The 15000-nt window shown below is 38.6% G+C and overlaps 3 protein-coding genes and 1 pseudogene across 4 annotated transcripts in view; all 4 read right to left on the reverse strand.

Moving 5' to 3' along the window:
• rab9a (RAB9A, member RAS oncogene family) overlaps positions 1-588 on the reverse strand; it is a 4424-nt gene extending 3836 nt beyond the window's left edge. Inside the window, exon 1 of the mRNA XM_043230574.1 lies at positions 435-588. The gene's annotated coding sequence lies outside the window, so the exon portion shown is untranslated. The remainder of the gene's footprint in view (positions 1-434) is intronic.
• A 5041-nt stretch (positions 589-5629) lies between these two features.
• LOC122333075 lies at positions 5630-9548 on the reverse strand (annotated as a pseudogene).
• A 1931-nt stretch (positions 9549-11479) lies between these two features.
• LOC122333079 (E3 ubiquitin-protein ligase TRIM35-like) lies at positions 11480-11924 on the reverse strand. Its single transcript, XM_043230576.1, has 3 exons — positions 11850-11924; positions 11749-11771; positions 11480-11667 (listed from the first exon to the last, which is right to left on the reverse strand). Exons 1-3 carry the CDS (start codon positions 11880-11882, stop codon positions 11493-11495), a joined length of 231 nt encoding a protein of 76 aa, XP_043086511.1. The 5' UTR covers positions 11883-11924; the 3' UTR covers positions 11480-11492.
• A 1317-nt stretch (positions 11925-13241) lies between these two features.
• egfl6 (EGF-like-domain, multiple 6) overlaps positions 13242-15000 on the reverse strand; it is a 19990-nt gene continuing 18231 nt past the window's right edge. For both annotated transcript variants that reach the window (XM_043230549.1, XM_043230550.1), the window contains 2 exons: positions 14157-14419; positions 13242-13591 (listed from right to left, as the gene is read on the reverse strand). In XM_043230549.1, coding sequence (XP_043086484.1) covers positions 13487-13591; positions 14157-14419 — 368 coding nt within the window. In that variant the 3' untranslated portion in view covers positions 13242-13486. The remainder of the gene's footprint in view (positions 13592-14156; positions 14420-15000) is intronic.

Genomic DNA, 15000 nt, shown 5'->3' on the forward strand with positions numbered 1-15000 from the left:
TGTATAGATAGATAGGTATATAAACGCGCACACACACACCTTATGAAAAGCATAAAGAAATACAACAAATTTGTATTATTTATTATTAATAATATTATAAATGTATTTTGTACACACTACGGTTATGACAGTTTGAGTCGGGGTTGTATTAATGAATGTTAATCACTGATATATCCATCATCTGTTTGGAGATGAAACACCAGCCGGACGTGTTTTGATGATATCCTCTCTATTCGTTTATTTACAAAACGGCGGTTCACAAAGCAAACGTCGTTTATATCGATTAAAAACCCCACCAAAGCGAAACACAAACGAGCTGCTAAAAGTGAATCAGTCAGAAGGAAACAAACAGCTCCGTGTGTGTCCTGCCGCTACCTCGAGCTTGAAAACGGCGGAGTTAACTCGTGTTTGAGCTGAAAGCGACTCGGTCTCACCTGAGGCTGCTCGTGAACACATCGAGCTTCAATAACCCGACATCCCGATTTGATGAAAAGAAACAAAACAAGCGATAAAGCGCGACATGACGAGTTTCAGGGCTCTTCCTCTGATGGTGCCACACTCCTGCGATCCTATTGGCCGGTGTGTGTCACGTGACCCCGCGGGCTGGTAGTCGATCACGTGACGTGTCGCTACGTAAACAGAAGAGTCCCGCGAAGCTGCAGAAATAATAATAATAATAATAATGAAATATATAATGCTTAAAAAAAAATTCCCAAATTTTTTTATAAGAAATCAAGCATTTAAAAAAAATTTAATTTTAAAATTTTTACTGGAATGGGTTAAAAGCAAGTTGTTGTAAGGGAAAATATTCCAGTAATGAATATGTAAAAGAAAATGATAAAGATAATTTAATTAGTAAAACATTTTCTGAAGTATACACTCTGAACGCAGGAGAAATCTAAAAATTAAAAAAAATAAAAAAAGAAATTTGAGAGGTATCCAGGTTTTAATACACCAAAGAAACCTAGCCAATAAAACATACTAGATGCCGAGTTTGACGTAAATGAATTAAACAGAGCAATTGTGAAATGTAAAATAAATAAAAATCAATAAATACAGCACCTGGAGAAAGCCAAACAGGTTTATCGTGTTCAAACATATTCCAGTAGAAACACTAAAAGCGTAGGCTGCTCATAAAAAGAACTGGAAAAGTGCAGTGATTTTAATAATAAAGCCTGGAAAAGATTCAGCAAACCCTAAAAGTTACAGAGCAATAACTTTAACATCTAGTCTTGGTAAACTCATGCAAATATCAAACTGTACCTGTATGGAATAAAAGCAAAAAAAAAAGTTATAAACTTAATCAGTTTCTAACATAAATCCAGCATGGTGTTTTGGGTGGACGATAAAAGATGAAGGGGATAACTATAAATGATCAAAAATAGTGTTGGGTTCGTCTGTAGCAATAGGAATAATCCCAGCGCGGTTGTTTCCTACGACAAATGTTGATACAAATTTAAACGAAAATTAAGAAATACATTAAATTAAAACGGAGAAATGCATACAAACTAATTATTTTTCATATTTACAGATGGAAAGGTACTAGAATATGGAGTAACAGGTGTAGAAATATTTATTGCAGAATTCAAAATATTATCAAATAATTTACTATATATACATAGTAGAATTGGTTGCAATAATGGTTTCATCACAGTGGATAGATGTCAGAACATTAGTGCTGTCAAACTATTATAAATATGTTTACATCATATTTGTGTACTGTGTATATAATGAATGTATATAAAATACACACATAGAGTATGTATTTCTAAAATATTTATATTCTTACATACAAATATAACTAATATATATACAGTTTTCTTAAATATATACAGTAGGTTTTTTTTGCATTTTGCATTTTTTTGCTTAATTTGTTTGTCACATTTTAGGGTTTCAGATCATAAAACATTTAAGTATTAATCAAAGATGACGCAAGTAAACGTGACATGCAGTTTGTAAATAAAGGTTTTTATTTTGAAGGGGAAACAAAACCCACATGGCCCTGTGTGAAAAAGTGTTTGACCCCTAAAGCTAGTAACTGCTTGTTCGTTCCCCGGTTAACAATTGTAAGCGTTTCCCTTGTAGTCCTTCCTCGTGTTTGTCCTCGGACTGATTCTCTTTTCTGATTGTTTGCTGCCTCCCGACTTTAGTCTGGTTATGTTCACGATTCTGGTTTGTCTGTGTTTTGTGTCGCTGTTGTTTACCCTGTCTATCCAACCACAAATGGATCCACTCTTACAGGGCAGGCACAGGTGAATGTCCCATGTACAGAGCAATACCTTCTGGCCTGGTTAAAACATAGGTGTCTCAGCTCTCCTCTGGTCTGCCTGGGTCTTTTGCATGTGCACTGCCCATTGGAGATGATGGTGAGCTTCATCCCAGACTCTCTCTCCGGGGACCCGTAGTCGACTGCTGGAACATCTGATGGTTCACTGGACCACGGGAACAGCGGAGGCTGGAAACCGAGCGTGCACTGGAAGGGGGTGAGACCGGTAGTCGGTTGTCAAAGGAAGTTCTGTGTGCACTTGGCAGAAGGTACGGAGGAAATTGCTCACCTCGTAGATTTTCCTCACCGTTTGCCTGTTGGATTGGGGATGATATCCCAAGGAGAGGCTGATGGTTACACATAGGAGAGAAAAGAATGTATTCCATACCCTGGAAATAAACTCGGGTTCGTGGTCAGATACAATGTCTTCGGGGCGTCCGAACAACCAAAATACATTTCTGCTGTTTACAGGGCAGTGGGTAAATCTTTAAGGGGTAATAAGCGGCAGAATTTAGAGAATCGATCCACTATTACTAGGATACCTTCAGAGGGTAGCAGATCTGTGATGAAGTCTACTCCTAGCTGTGACCAGGGGTGATTAGGATTGGCAGTGTGGCGGACTTTTGGACATGGCACAATCCTTACATTCACTCACGTACTTTTTCACATCTCTCGCCATCTCTGGCCACCAGAAGCGGTCTTGCAGCAGCGAGAGAGTGTTGTTGGCCAACGGGTGGCCGCTTCCCGAGGATGTGTGAGTGGTATAGATTAGGGGGGTGCGCTGTGACTGGGGTACAAACTGTTTACTTGGTGGGCAGCCCGGCGGATTATTAGTTATTCACACATAACGCTGTAAATATTCCCTCATGTATCATCTCCAGTGTATGTGTAACAGCACAGATCTTCTCCAGACTCACTGTTTTGGACAATGTCCTGCATCTTCTTCCAGACTCTGAAGGGCAGGTTACCCAAGTATTCCCGAGTGTGTGAAAGAGCTGAGATGTGTCTGTTCATCTCCTCCAGCTTCTCCTTCATCATTTAATCTGCCGCTCTGTGTGCTCATCTTGAGACTGAAATCAAATCACATTCACTTCGATCATCTCCATCAACACACACATCAACATTTTCCTAGAATTTAATAAAATAAAAAGATATAAAACACCAGATTACAGTGAAATGAAGAGAATGCAGAGATCATGCAGTGCTGATAAATAGTATTTGCTATATAAATAACATGTACGTCTTACGCTATATTGATTAATAAATTAAAGCTAACATAAAGCTGTCATGTCTCTGGATTGTTTGTTGTTGTTTTCCATGCCCCATGTGCTCTGTGTGTCCCAGTTTCTGTCTTGGTTTTTGGTCCTCGAGAGAGCATTTGCCACTTACATTGAGTGGGTGCTGGTGCCATTTGTCAGTGATGATACCAGCCTCACTCTCCAGAGCCCAGCCCACCATCTCCCCGCGATGCAGAGCCCTCCACCATTGATGGAGGGCTGAAGTTCACTGTGCCATCACCAATGAGCCATCGCTACATAAAGCAGAGCAACAAAGCAGAGGATCTCCGCGAAGCCAGAGCCAATGACATCAGATCATGTGCATGAGCTAGCCTACACGGCACCAAGGCTGATGGTGAGCTTATTATCCATCTGGGGCTGCGGGATCTACAAGATGGAATGTGGACTTGGAAATAGACCTTGAATGTGGACTTGGAGATAGACCTTGAATGTGGACTTGGAGATAGACCTGGTTCCTCCCCTGTATATCCTGAGTCCCCTCTGGTCCCATCCAGGCGTCCTGAGTGCCTGCCGGTTCTGTCCAGTGGACCTAGGGCCCCACTGGCTTGTCCAGCTGTCCCGAGTTCCTGCTGGTCCCGTCCAGCCCAGATAAGCTTCTAGATTCTTTAATGCCACTCCTCCAGAGTGGCCTACAGGGACTGCTCCTCAAAAATGGCCGCCAGTGATCACACCTCCAGTGCATGCTCCTCAAGAATGCTCTCCTGAATTAAGCCCGGAGGAGGAAAAAATATATTCTGCCCTCCCACCCATTCCAGTCTCCACCGATGTCTCCTGGCAGCCCCTATGCTCACCCCTTAGCCCACCATCTGTGTGAAGGATCCCTCATCTCCGCCTCTGGCCTCTGAGTCTCTGACTCCACCTCGGCCTGAAAACTCTGCAATAGTTCCTAGCTCCCTCCTCTCCACCGTGGCCCACCAGTCCAGCAGCTCTGCCAGGCTCCATCATCTCTCTGGCTCCTCCGGATTTGCCTCATGCCTCCATCTCTCAGTCTCTGTCAGACTCCTCCTTCCTTCCAGCTCCACCCTGCTCCTCTGTCACTCCGGCTCCACTGCAGCCTTCCAGATGCCCATCTCCACATTGGTTACCGGTGTCATTTGCTTCGCTTAGGCCCTCCGGATGTTTGGCTCTCTGTCTCCGTCTCTGGCTCCTCTTCCACCTGCTCTACCGCCATTGGTTGTCCCCCTGGAGTTGACGGTCATCCCTCCTCCATGGCTCCTCCCTCTGCATCCCCCATCATGGCTGAGCTCTGGATCCTACAGATCTCCTCCTGTTCCGGATTCCTCCAATATCTTTTCCCTCCGCCTGTTCCCCTCTGGAATTTTGTCTGCCCCATGGACTCTGTTTGCCGGTCCCCTCCCAGGGGTCCTGAACTTACTCCCATGCTCCAGTCCGACCCTTCCCAAGTTTCGTATAAGGTGCGAGGAAGTACCTGTCTGGGTTCCTGTACTGTTTGTTGTTGTTTTCCATGCCCCATGTGCTTTGTGTCCTAGTTTCTGTCTTGTGTTAATCATGTCATTATGTTCAGTTGTATCTTTAATTAAGTGGTTACCTTTACCCAGTCTAAGTTCTAGTTTGTTTAATGTTCAGCGTCCGGTCTACTTTGTCTTCCCTAGATGTTACGTGTGATTGCTACTGTTCAGTGTGGATTTTCTTTACACTCTTTTGGATATATTTCAATACTTTTTGTAGTACTCCTTCTCCTCACATTTCTCTGCTACACGTATTGTGACAAAAAAAGCAAATGCGTATCACCCTCACCGCCAGATGAGGGGAAATAAACACATTAAACATAAAAACCACAGAAGACGGAGCTGCTGAGTTCTTTTCTGAGATTGTGTAATAAGTGAGCAGTAAGTCAAAAGAAATAGAAATCTCACTCCTGAGTTCTTGGTTCTTGGTTCTCCAGAACAACAATAACCACAAGAATCACAAAGATCTGCTGTCTGTTCAGAAAACTAAATTCTAAAACTCATCAAAGTTTCTCTCTTTTTTATTGCTTTTGTCAAAGAAAAAAAATCTGAATTACAAAAAGAAGAAATAACAAGTTATTCTCTTCCTGGTAAGTGTTGTAAGAGGGTGGAGTTTGATCACCTTTGGTCTGAAGACATCAAGATCTTTCAGGTTACATATTAATAAAATGCATTAAAGATTTTCACACGCTGTGACAAACTTTTAAAGAGTTTTCAGCGAATCACAGAGACTTTGTTGTGAGAATCAGATTTATTAACAACTTTAAGTATTTCTAAAATATTTCTTTTTCATATAATTCTACACAGACAGTTATTAACAATTATTTAATTATTCATTTAGTCGCATGTTAAACAAATTAAACCGTGATAAGAATTAAGTATTGATAACATGATGAGTGTAAAAGTTAAAAGCAGGTTGATCCAGATCTTCAGGTGTGTTCACTGATTACTGACAGGTAAGATCTTCAGAGAGAAAACAGTATAGAAGAAAGGAAAGAGTGTGTGAGTGAAGGTGGTAGTGAATGTGTGTAGATGTGTGTTAGTTACAGGATCAGAGAATGACACTGTTCCTCTGTCATAGTCCAGATACACTCTCACACGATCAACATCCTGTTTAACATGAAAACTAAACTGATCAGAACATCTGTGCTCTACACTCCAGACATCAGTGTCAAAGAAAACACATCCCTTTCTTTGGTTTGATTCTGTAGTTACTCCAAGAATCCACCGTCGATTCTCTTTAACCTCCACATCCCAGCAGTGTGTTCCTGAGTTAAAACCCTCTGAACCCAGAACACAAGGAAACATGTCTAATCTCTCTGGATTATCAGGAAGAGGTTGATAGTTCTCGCTGAATGTCACTCTGGTCAGATCATCAGACAGAAGAAGACGGGGATGAGACGTGTTTGGATCCAGAATCACAGGAGCTGATGAGACACAATCAACAGCTGATTTTATTCTGATGTTCATATAATGATCAAGAGTGAACCTTACACAGATTATGAATTATGACACTTGTTCTATTAATTAAACACATCAGACGTTCTGTGTCTATTAAACCATTGAAAAAAAATTAAACTGTAAAATTAAAATCTGTTTCACCGCTGACACAGAGACAGCAGTTACCAGGTTTAGGAAAGAAACAGCTTCACTTTTTTAAACACAGTCTTCTTTTAACCACAAAGTACGGTAGAGTGAAGTAAAACACACCCTCCTAGTATTTTTCCCCAAATAACCACAAGATAAAATGAAGATAAATATGTATTGTAACTATGAACTATGTTGAGAAGAAAGATGTAGAAGTTTTCATGATTACACAGGTGATGTACCAGAGAGAAAACAGATCTAATTCTCAGTAGAGAGAAAAGAGCATTTTAAAAAATATCATAGTTATATATGACTTAAGAACAGAAGGGCCTGTGGATATTTATAATTATATTCTAAGAATTACGCAATTATTGTCATTTAGCTAGTCAATTAGCATCAGTTAACAAAATGTTTCAAATAAGCCATTACAATTTTGTAATAAAAAATTATATTAAATTTTAAGTTCAAACTGCCTGTAAGCATTTAAAGTAAATTGCTTTCTCAGACTGGGGGTGTTTAGCTCCATATAATGGGGTCAAACACCCCCTTTAAAAATGAAAATTTTGTAATAACATGATCTCTGGACTTTTTTCATACTTGTTTTATAATTCATGCCATTCTCACTAAAACCACAATAACAATAAAAAAAAAAAACATAATTCTTAAAGGGGGCAATCTACCTTATTATTTATGTCTTACAATCATTCATATTATAACAGAAATACCATCATACACCTTTCTAGTTTGATTATAAACATTGATGTCTATTAAAATAATAAAATAGAAGTAACTGGCCTTGATTACTTGGTTGCAGTGTTTCTCCAGCAGGTAGAGACGAGTGATTGTTATAAAATGTATTTTTAATGTCACTGAATCATTTATTCAAGAAATGAATTAAAAAAAAAACTGATTCATCCAGTAATGAAACAAGTGAAGTATTCATGAATGAGTCAGTAAAACCATTCAAACCATTGTTTTATAATTTTGTAATTTTGGTGTTTGTGTGTTAAATAGATCGCAACAATTAACATTTTGTCATGAATTATTTTATTTTGTATTTGAGACTAAACAAATTGTGAATCTCAGTTTATCTAGAATCATACAGTTTCAGTAAATATTTTAGATTAATCAATCAAACTAAAGTGACATCTGCTGTATGACTCTAACTGTAAACATCACTTGGAGCAAAGTTGTTCTTTTGTTTTCGGTGTATTTTGGTGTAGTAGCTCATCTGGTTATTCACACATAATGCCGAAATCTGTAAATATTCCCTCATGCATCATCTCCAGTGTATGTGTAAGAGCACAGATCTTCTCCAGACTCACTGTTTTGGACAATGTCCTGCATCTTCTTCCAGACTCTGAAGGCCAGGTTGCCCAAGTATCGTGGAACATGAATCAAAGCTCCAGAAGGCGTCTGTGGATCCAGCTGTGATGAGATCTGGACTCTGGAAGAACATTCAGGATCAGAACTGCAGTGGCTTTGGTTTCAGAAGCAGAGAGACCAGAGACACCAGCAGATCACTCACCTTTCCATCGTGACCGGAAACTCCTGCAGAACAAACACACCATTGATCATCAAGAACTCAATCAATCAATCAATCAATCAATCAATGGATGATCTGAAATCAGACCTTTAGAAAGCAGATGTCATTGGTTTTCATCCTCTCCTCCGTGTCTTTGATTGTGTGTGAAAGAGCTGAGATGTGTCTGTTGATCTCCTCCAGCTTCTCCTTCATCACCTGCTTCTTCTGCTCCTCTTCCTCTCTCAGTGCAGTGATTGTAGCTTCTTCTTCATCTCTGAGAAACTGATGAAGTTTCTCAAACTGCTGTTTAATCTGACTCTCTGTGTGCTCAGCTTGAGACTGAAATCAAATCACATTCACTTCAATCATCTCCATCAACATCACATCAACATCACATCATTCAGATCCGAGAGAAACTCAGACACCAGACATATAACAGATCCACGAGCAGACTGAAGCTTGTCATTGACAAAAAATAATATATATAGTGATCATACAGCTGTACTGAAAATGACTCTTGATTCAGTTTCTTCACCTTGATGTGTTGAACTGTTTTCTCAAACTCTTCTTTTATGTTTTCTCTCTTTCTAAGTTTTTCCTGTAAAGACTTCATTGCTGTATTGAGCTCCTCCTGGAATTGAACAAAATTAAAATATATTAAAATATATTAAAATGCTAAACTTTAAAAGGTCTTATCCAGTAACTAAACTAATTAGCAAACATAAAAAGCTGAAGAAATCATTATGGGAGCAAATACCTTTTCCACAGAAGACTACATGTCACATGAAGTTGAGCAAAATGAGAGAAATACCAACCTTATATGAAGGAACAACTTCACTGATTAGTCTGAATTTGTGATTTTCATGTTGTTTTGAAGTAAAACACACTAAACACGCAGACTGTTTTTCCTCCAGTCAGAAGAGTTTGAGTTTCTCTCTGTGTAAACTGCAGATCTCCTCAGATCCTGATGAACGACTCTCATTTCTCTCCTTCAGGAACGACTCACACAAGTTTTGTAATGCTAGATTTAATGGAGGATGTTTATGTGAGGATCTTCTCCTGCAGACAGGACACTCCTGAGTTTTCTTGGTTCTCCAGAACTGTTGAAGACACTCTTTACAGATACTGTGACTACATGATAAAAGAACAGGAGTCTTGAAGATTTCACAGCACACGGGACAATTATAGTCATATTCAGCTGATGAAGCCATTTTCACAGTTTGAGCTGAAATCTAAATTTTACTTTCACTTTCTAATCGACTGTTTAAAAATCTGCGAGAATCACAAAAATCTGCTCTATTCAGAACCAAACTATTTCTTTTTCTTCTGATGGCTGGTTCTATGTTTCTTTTGTCAAAGAGATGAAAATCAGAGAGATAAAGGAGAAATAACAAGTCAGTCTCTTCCTGGTAAGTGTTCCAAGAGGGAGGAGTTTCTGATCACCTTTAGATGTTTAACACTTTAACTTCCTACCCTAAAAAGGTTTGATAAATTAATCTTATTGCAGTAAATTCAGGTAATTTTGCATTCAAAAACATTTTACTCAACAGAAACATTTTATACAACAGGAGTAATGCAAGATTTGTAAAATATCAGAATCAGAATTAGAATCAGAATATTCTCCAAATGTTCAGACACTCAAAGAATTTCCCTGCTGAAAAAAACTATAGAACTCTGCCCAAAACACAATAGAAAATGTAATTGGTTTAATAGGAATTGCTTTGGATTTAATGTAAACTAGAATGGTGTCTATTGATATGTGATGGATTCTATTGGTGGGATGTTAAATTCTACTGGAAAAATGCCCAAAACACACTACAGAAAGGTAGTTTGTAATTTACTTGAAAAAGCTAATGGTTCATAATAGTATTTTAATGGGAACCTGGGTTCCTCAGTCACTAACAATATCTTCAGGTAACCCATACACTCTGAAGATTTTGTTTATAAAGGATCGGAAGATGACAGGATAACTTGGTATTCATAGTGCCCTCTAGTGGTGATGAAGGCCGTTTTTCACTTGTCTCCTTCCTTAATTCTGATCAGGTTATAGGCACTTTGTAAGTCAAGCTTGGTATAAATGGTTGCCTCTCGTAGTTGTTCCAAGGCGGAGGGCACCAGAGGGAGTGGGTAATGGAACTTGACGTTATCAAGCCCTCTACAATCAGTGCAGGGTCTTAAGCCCCCATACTTCTTCTCCACAAAGAAGAATACTCCTGTGGCGGGAGAGGTTGAAGGACAGATGAAACCTGTTTGGAAGGCTTCGGAAACCAGGTTAGTTACAGGATCAGAGAATGACACTGTTCCTCTGTCATAGTCCAGATACACTCTCACACGATCAACATCCTGTTTAACATGAAAACCATACAGATCAGAACATCCTCTCTGTACTCTCCAGACATCAGTGTTAAAGAAAACCCATCCTTCTTTGGTTTGATGCTGTAGTTACTCCAAGACTCCACCATAGACTCTCTTTAACTTCCACATCCCAGCAGTGTGTTCCTGAGTTAAAACCCTCTGAACCCAGAACACACCAATAAGAGTCAAATCTCTCTGGATTATCAGGAAGAGGTTGATTGTTTTTCACTGAATCTGATTCAGAATCACAGGAGCTGATGAGACACAATCAACAGGATGACAGAACATTACCCCACAACATAAAACCAACCAAAGGAGAGACCATTAGATCAATGTCTAATGTTTTTAAATCTTGACGTTTTATGGAGGTCTGTCACACCTCAGGACTGTTTTGTATTGTTTTCCATGCCCCGTGTGCTTTGTGTGTTCTAGTTTCTGTCTCGTGTTAATCAGTTAATCATGTCATTATGTTTAGGTGTGTGTCATTCAATTATGTCATCATCTGATTCATCAAATCGCCATCAAATGATTTTGTGTTTCCTGCCAACCGCACACATCGCCACATGGAGTGACAGAGCCGAGGATTCGCCATAGGTCTACCAGTCTCCATTATGGTTCCGTTATGGTTGGAGGATTCCTCATCTCTGCCTCCAGATTTTAAGTCCGAGACTCTGCTTCGGCCCATCGACCAGTCGGCTCCGAAATAGCTCCCAGCTCCTAGCTCCCTCCTCTCCACCATCATTCCACTCCTCCTCCTCCGGCTTTGCCTCGTCCCTCCATCCCTCTGGCTCCTATGGATTTCTTTCTGCTCCGGATTCCTCCTGTATCTTCCCTGGCTTCTCTCTGTGCTTGTTCCTCCCTGGACACTGGTCATGTGCCCCATGGACTCTGTTTGCCTGCCCTCTCCTGGGGGTCCGTCCTCCGCCTGATCCTCCTCCCATGCTCCTGTTTTATTTTAGGTGCAAGGACTGCTGAAATCTGTAAATATTCCCTCATGCATCATCTCCAGTGTATGTGTAAGAGCACAGATCTTCTCCAGACTCACTGTTTTGGACAATGTCCTGCATCTTCTTCCAGACTCTGAAGGCCAGGTTGCCCAAGTATCGTGGAACATGAATCAAAGCTCCAGAAGGCGTCTGTGGATCCGGCTGTGATGAGATCTGGACTCTGGAAGAACATTCAGGATCAGAACTGCAGTGGCTTTGGTTTCCGAAGCAGAGAGACCAGAGACACCAGCAGATCACTCACCTTTCCATCGTGACCGGAAACTCCTGCAGAACAAACACACCATTGATCATCAAGAAGTCAATCAATCAATCAATCAATCAATGGATGATCTGAAATCAGACCTTTAGAAAGCAGACGTCATTGGTTTTCATCATCTCCTCCGTGTCTTTGATTGTGTGTGAAAGAGCTGAGATGTGTCTGTTCGTCCGTTCACAAGTTTTATAATGCTAGATTTAATGGAGGATGTTTATGTGAGGATCTTCTCCGGCAGACAGGACACTCCTGAGTTTTCTTGGTTCTCCAGAACTGTTGAAGACACTCTTTACAGACACTGTGACTACATGATAAAAGAACAGGAGTCTTGAAGATTTCACAGCACACGGGACAATTATAGTCATATTCAGCTGATGAAGCCATTTTCACAGTTTGAGCTCCAGCAACATAAACGTTATTTTCATAAATGAATATCCACAAGAATCACAAAGATCTGCTGTCAGTTCACAAATCAAATGCTTTCGAAATGTTTTGTTGTCCGCTGATAGCTGATTCGGTTTTTCCTTTTGTCAGAAGGAGAAATCAGTCAGTCTCTTCCTGGTAAGTAATGTAAGAGAGAAGAGTTTGTGATCACCTTTGAGTGTGCTTAACCCTTTAAAGCGTTAGTTTACCACAAAATGAAAATGATGTCATTAATTACTCACCCTCATGTCATTCTGAACCCATAAGACCTTTGATCATCTTCAGAACACAAATTAAGATATTTTTGACAGGTATCTGACCCTTCATAGACTGCATGACTGAAATGATCCAGCTCCAGTGCCTCTATGTACATATTTGCATCACTATTATTATTATTATTATTTTATTATATATATTTTTTTATAGTACAGTGACCTCCCATTTCAAGAAATTTCTCAGTTTCTCAGATCATGACCCTTTTAAAAAGTGCATGTGTGCAAAGAAACTTGTGGTAAAAAGCAAGTTTTTCAGGGTGGAGGTGTATTTAATTTTTGACTGGAATGAAAACAAGCTGTGAAGTTTAAAGCATATGAATTCAATGTACTGTAGCCTACTGTTGTTTAACAATATGCATAATGTTGAGCCGATTAAATATTTTAGGTAGACTAAAAGAGTTGTGAAAATGCATTTTATTATTTTAGATTTTTTAAATTATTATTTTAAACCAGTGTTTCAAAGTCACATCATTTCAATAAATTCAATCATTATGTATTGAATGGTATTTATTGTATGTGGTGTGTGTGGCGTTTCAAGCATTTCAATAAAATGTTTTTTGAGTTTTGTGGCTTTTTTGAGTTTGTTCACGTGATTCCAAGCTTTCTCCCATGAGCATGTAAATCTATCCCTCACGGCCTTGTTAAATTCAATACGATGTCTAAACACTATTATGGCCAGACATTTGTCTATATAAAAATATTTCCAATTTATTTACTTGTATTTATAAAGAAGTAAAATATCGCCACAAAAGAACTATGAATAAACCATTTCATGAACAGAAGTGTAAAAATCTCTTAAAATATTTAATGCAAAGCAAAATGTACAACATTATAATGTTACAATGTTCATATAATCGTACAAATAGAAACTGATATCTACCTACAATCAGAAAACGTAATATCAATAACCTGTATTTCTCCTTATTTCCATGCAGGTTAGTGCCTGCTTATTATGAAAGCTGAGCAACAATCTGTCTTTCGTTGTTGTTGAGATTGATCAAATAGGACGAACTAGAACCGTGGCGCCGTTAAAAAGCCGTTTTCTCGTCTGAACAGGGTCCAGAGATCAGAACCACGTGATCCAGACCGATCTCTCCTCTCACGGACCTCCCGCGCTCGGCCTCGAAGACGATCTGAAGAAACACACAAATAAACCGTAATCCAATTAATAACATGTTTGTAACTCAAAAAGTCAATATATGATAATACTTGAAAATATATGCAACAGTATGGCATAATGCACCTGGCAGATTTTTACTGTGTAGTTAATAAATAACGCATATATATAAAATATAACATAAAAAAATATTGATGATCTCATATAAAATATTTAAAAACACAATTACTTAAAATATTACGATGCATAATATATAAAATATATTACGCATGCATATATAGTTAGTTTCAGATGCTGTTTTATCATCCATTCGTTTCGATTTTTCTTACATATCATGTTTTCCAGTTCAGAAAAGTGAAATGCAAAATTAAGTGAATTTATGCTTAAAACAAGAAGACACCGTGAGCTATATAAATTAGATTAATTACTGAATTTGTTTGTTTTAAGCATAAACTGGCATCGTTTTGTGGGTCATTCAGAAAACAATGCATTGCATCTAAAGTTAAATGCGTCCTGATTTAAGAATGCTCCGATATTTTTACTGGAAAACAAGATTGGAAGGTATTTTTTTTGTGACTCACGGCGTCCGGACTGTTTTGTGTCCAGCTGATGGTGATCTGCTCGGTCTGCCAGCCGCGGTTCGGAGGGTTTCTTCTCTCCCAGACGCCCGCGCCGCCGTCGTCCAGCGTCACCCGTAAGACGCCCATGTTCTGACCCTGAATGCGGTAGTCAAATTTCAGACAGAAGCTGCTCTGACGCATGTAATCGTCCAGCAGCAGCTTCATCCGCGCCTGCTCCTTCCTGTTCCCCACCGGACCGTCCAGAGCCAGGTAATACTCTCTTCCTGAACACACAGCCTCCAGATTAGTGCGTTTAGTAACACAGTAACACTAAATCTTATGCAATACTATCCAAAAAGCGTGCAAATATTTATTTAATTGCATTTTTAAATTAAATATTAGTGACACAAATAAGAGAAAATTATTATTAATACGTAGATATTTCCTATCATTGTACTAATAAATACTATTGAATATATGTTTAAATTAGTGCTGGCAAAGGATTAATTGTGTAAACGTTTTTGTTTGCATAATATATATTTGTAAATTTATTAAGCATGCATAAGTACATACACATAGAGTGGAAATATTTACATGCATTTACATTTCTTTATTTGTATTAATAAAATTAATATAATAAATAAGCATATTTAATATATAATATATATAATATTTGCATTAAAATAGACAAAATGTGTTTCCAAACTTTTTTGCGACATTTGAAGTGTCATTTATATATAGAATTTATGCAAAAATTTTAAGGGTTTAAAATTTTTATTGAAAAGTGTATATATATATATATATATATATATATATATATATATATATATATATATATATATATATATATATATATATATATATG

The sequence above is a fragment of the Puntigrus tetrazona genome, unplaced genomic scaffold (genome assembly GCF_018831695.1).
Source record: "Puntigrus tetrazona isolate hp1 unplaced genomic scaffold, ASM1883169v1 S000000175, whole genome shotgun sequence".
In the NCBI taxonomy this organism is placed as follows: domain Eukaryota; kingdom Metazoa; phylum Chordata; class Actinopteri; order Cypriniformes; family Cyprinidae; genus Puntigrus; species Puntigrus tetrazona.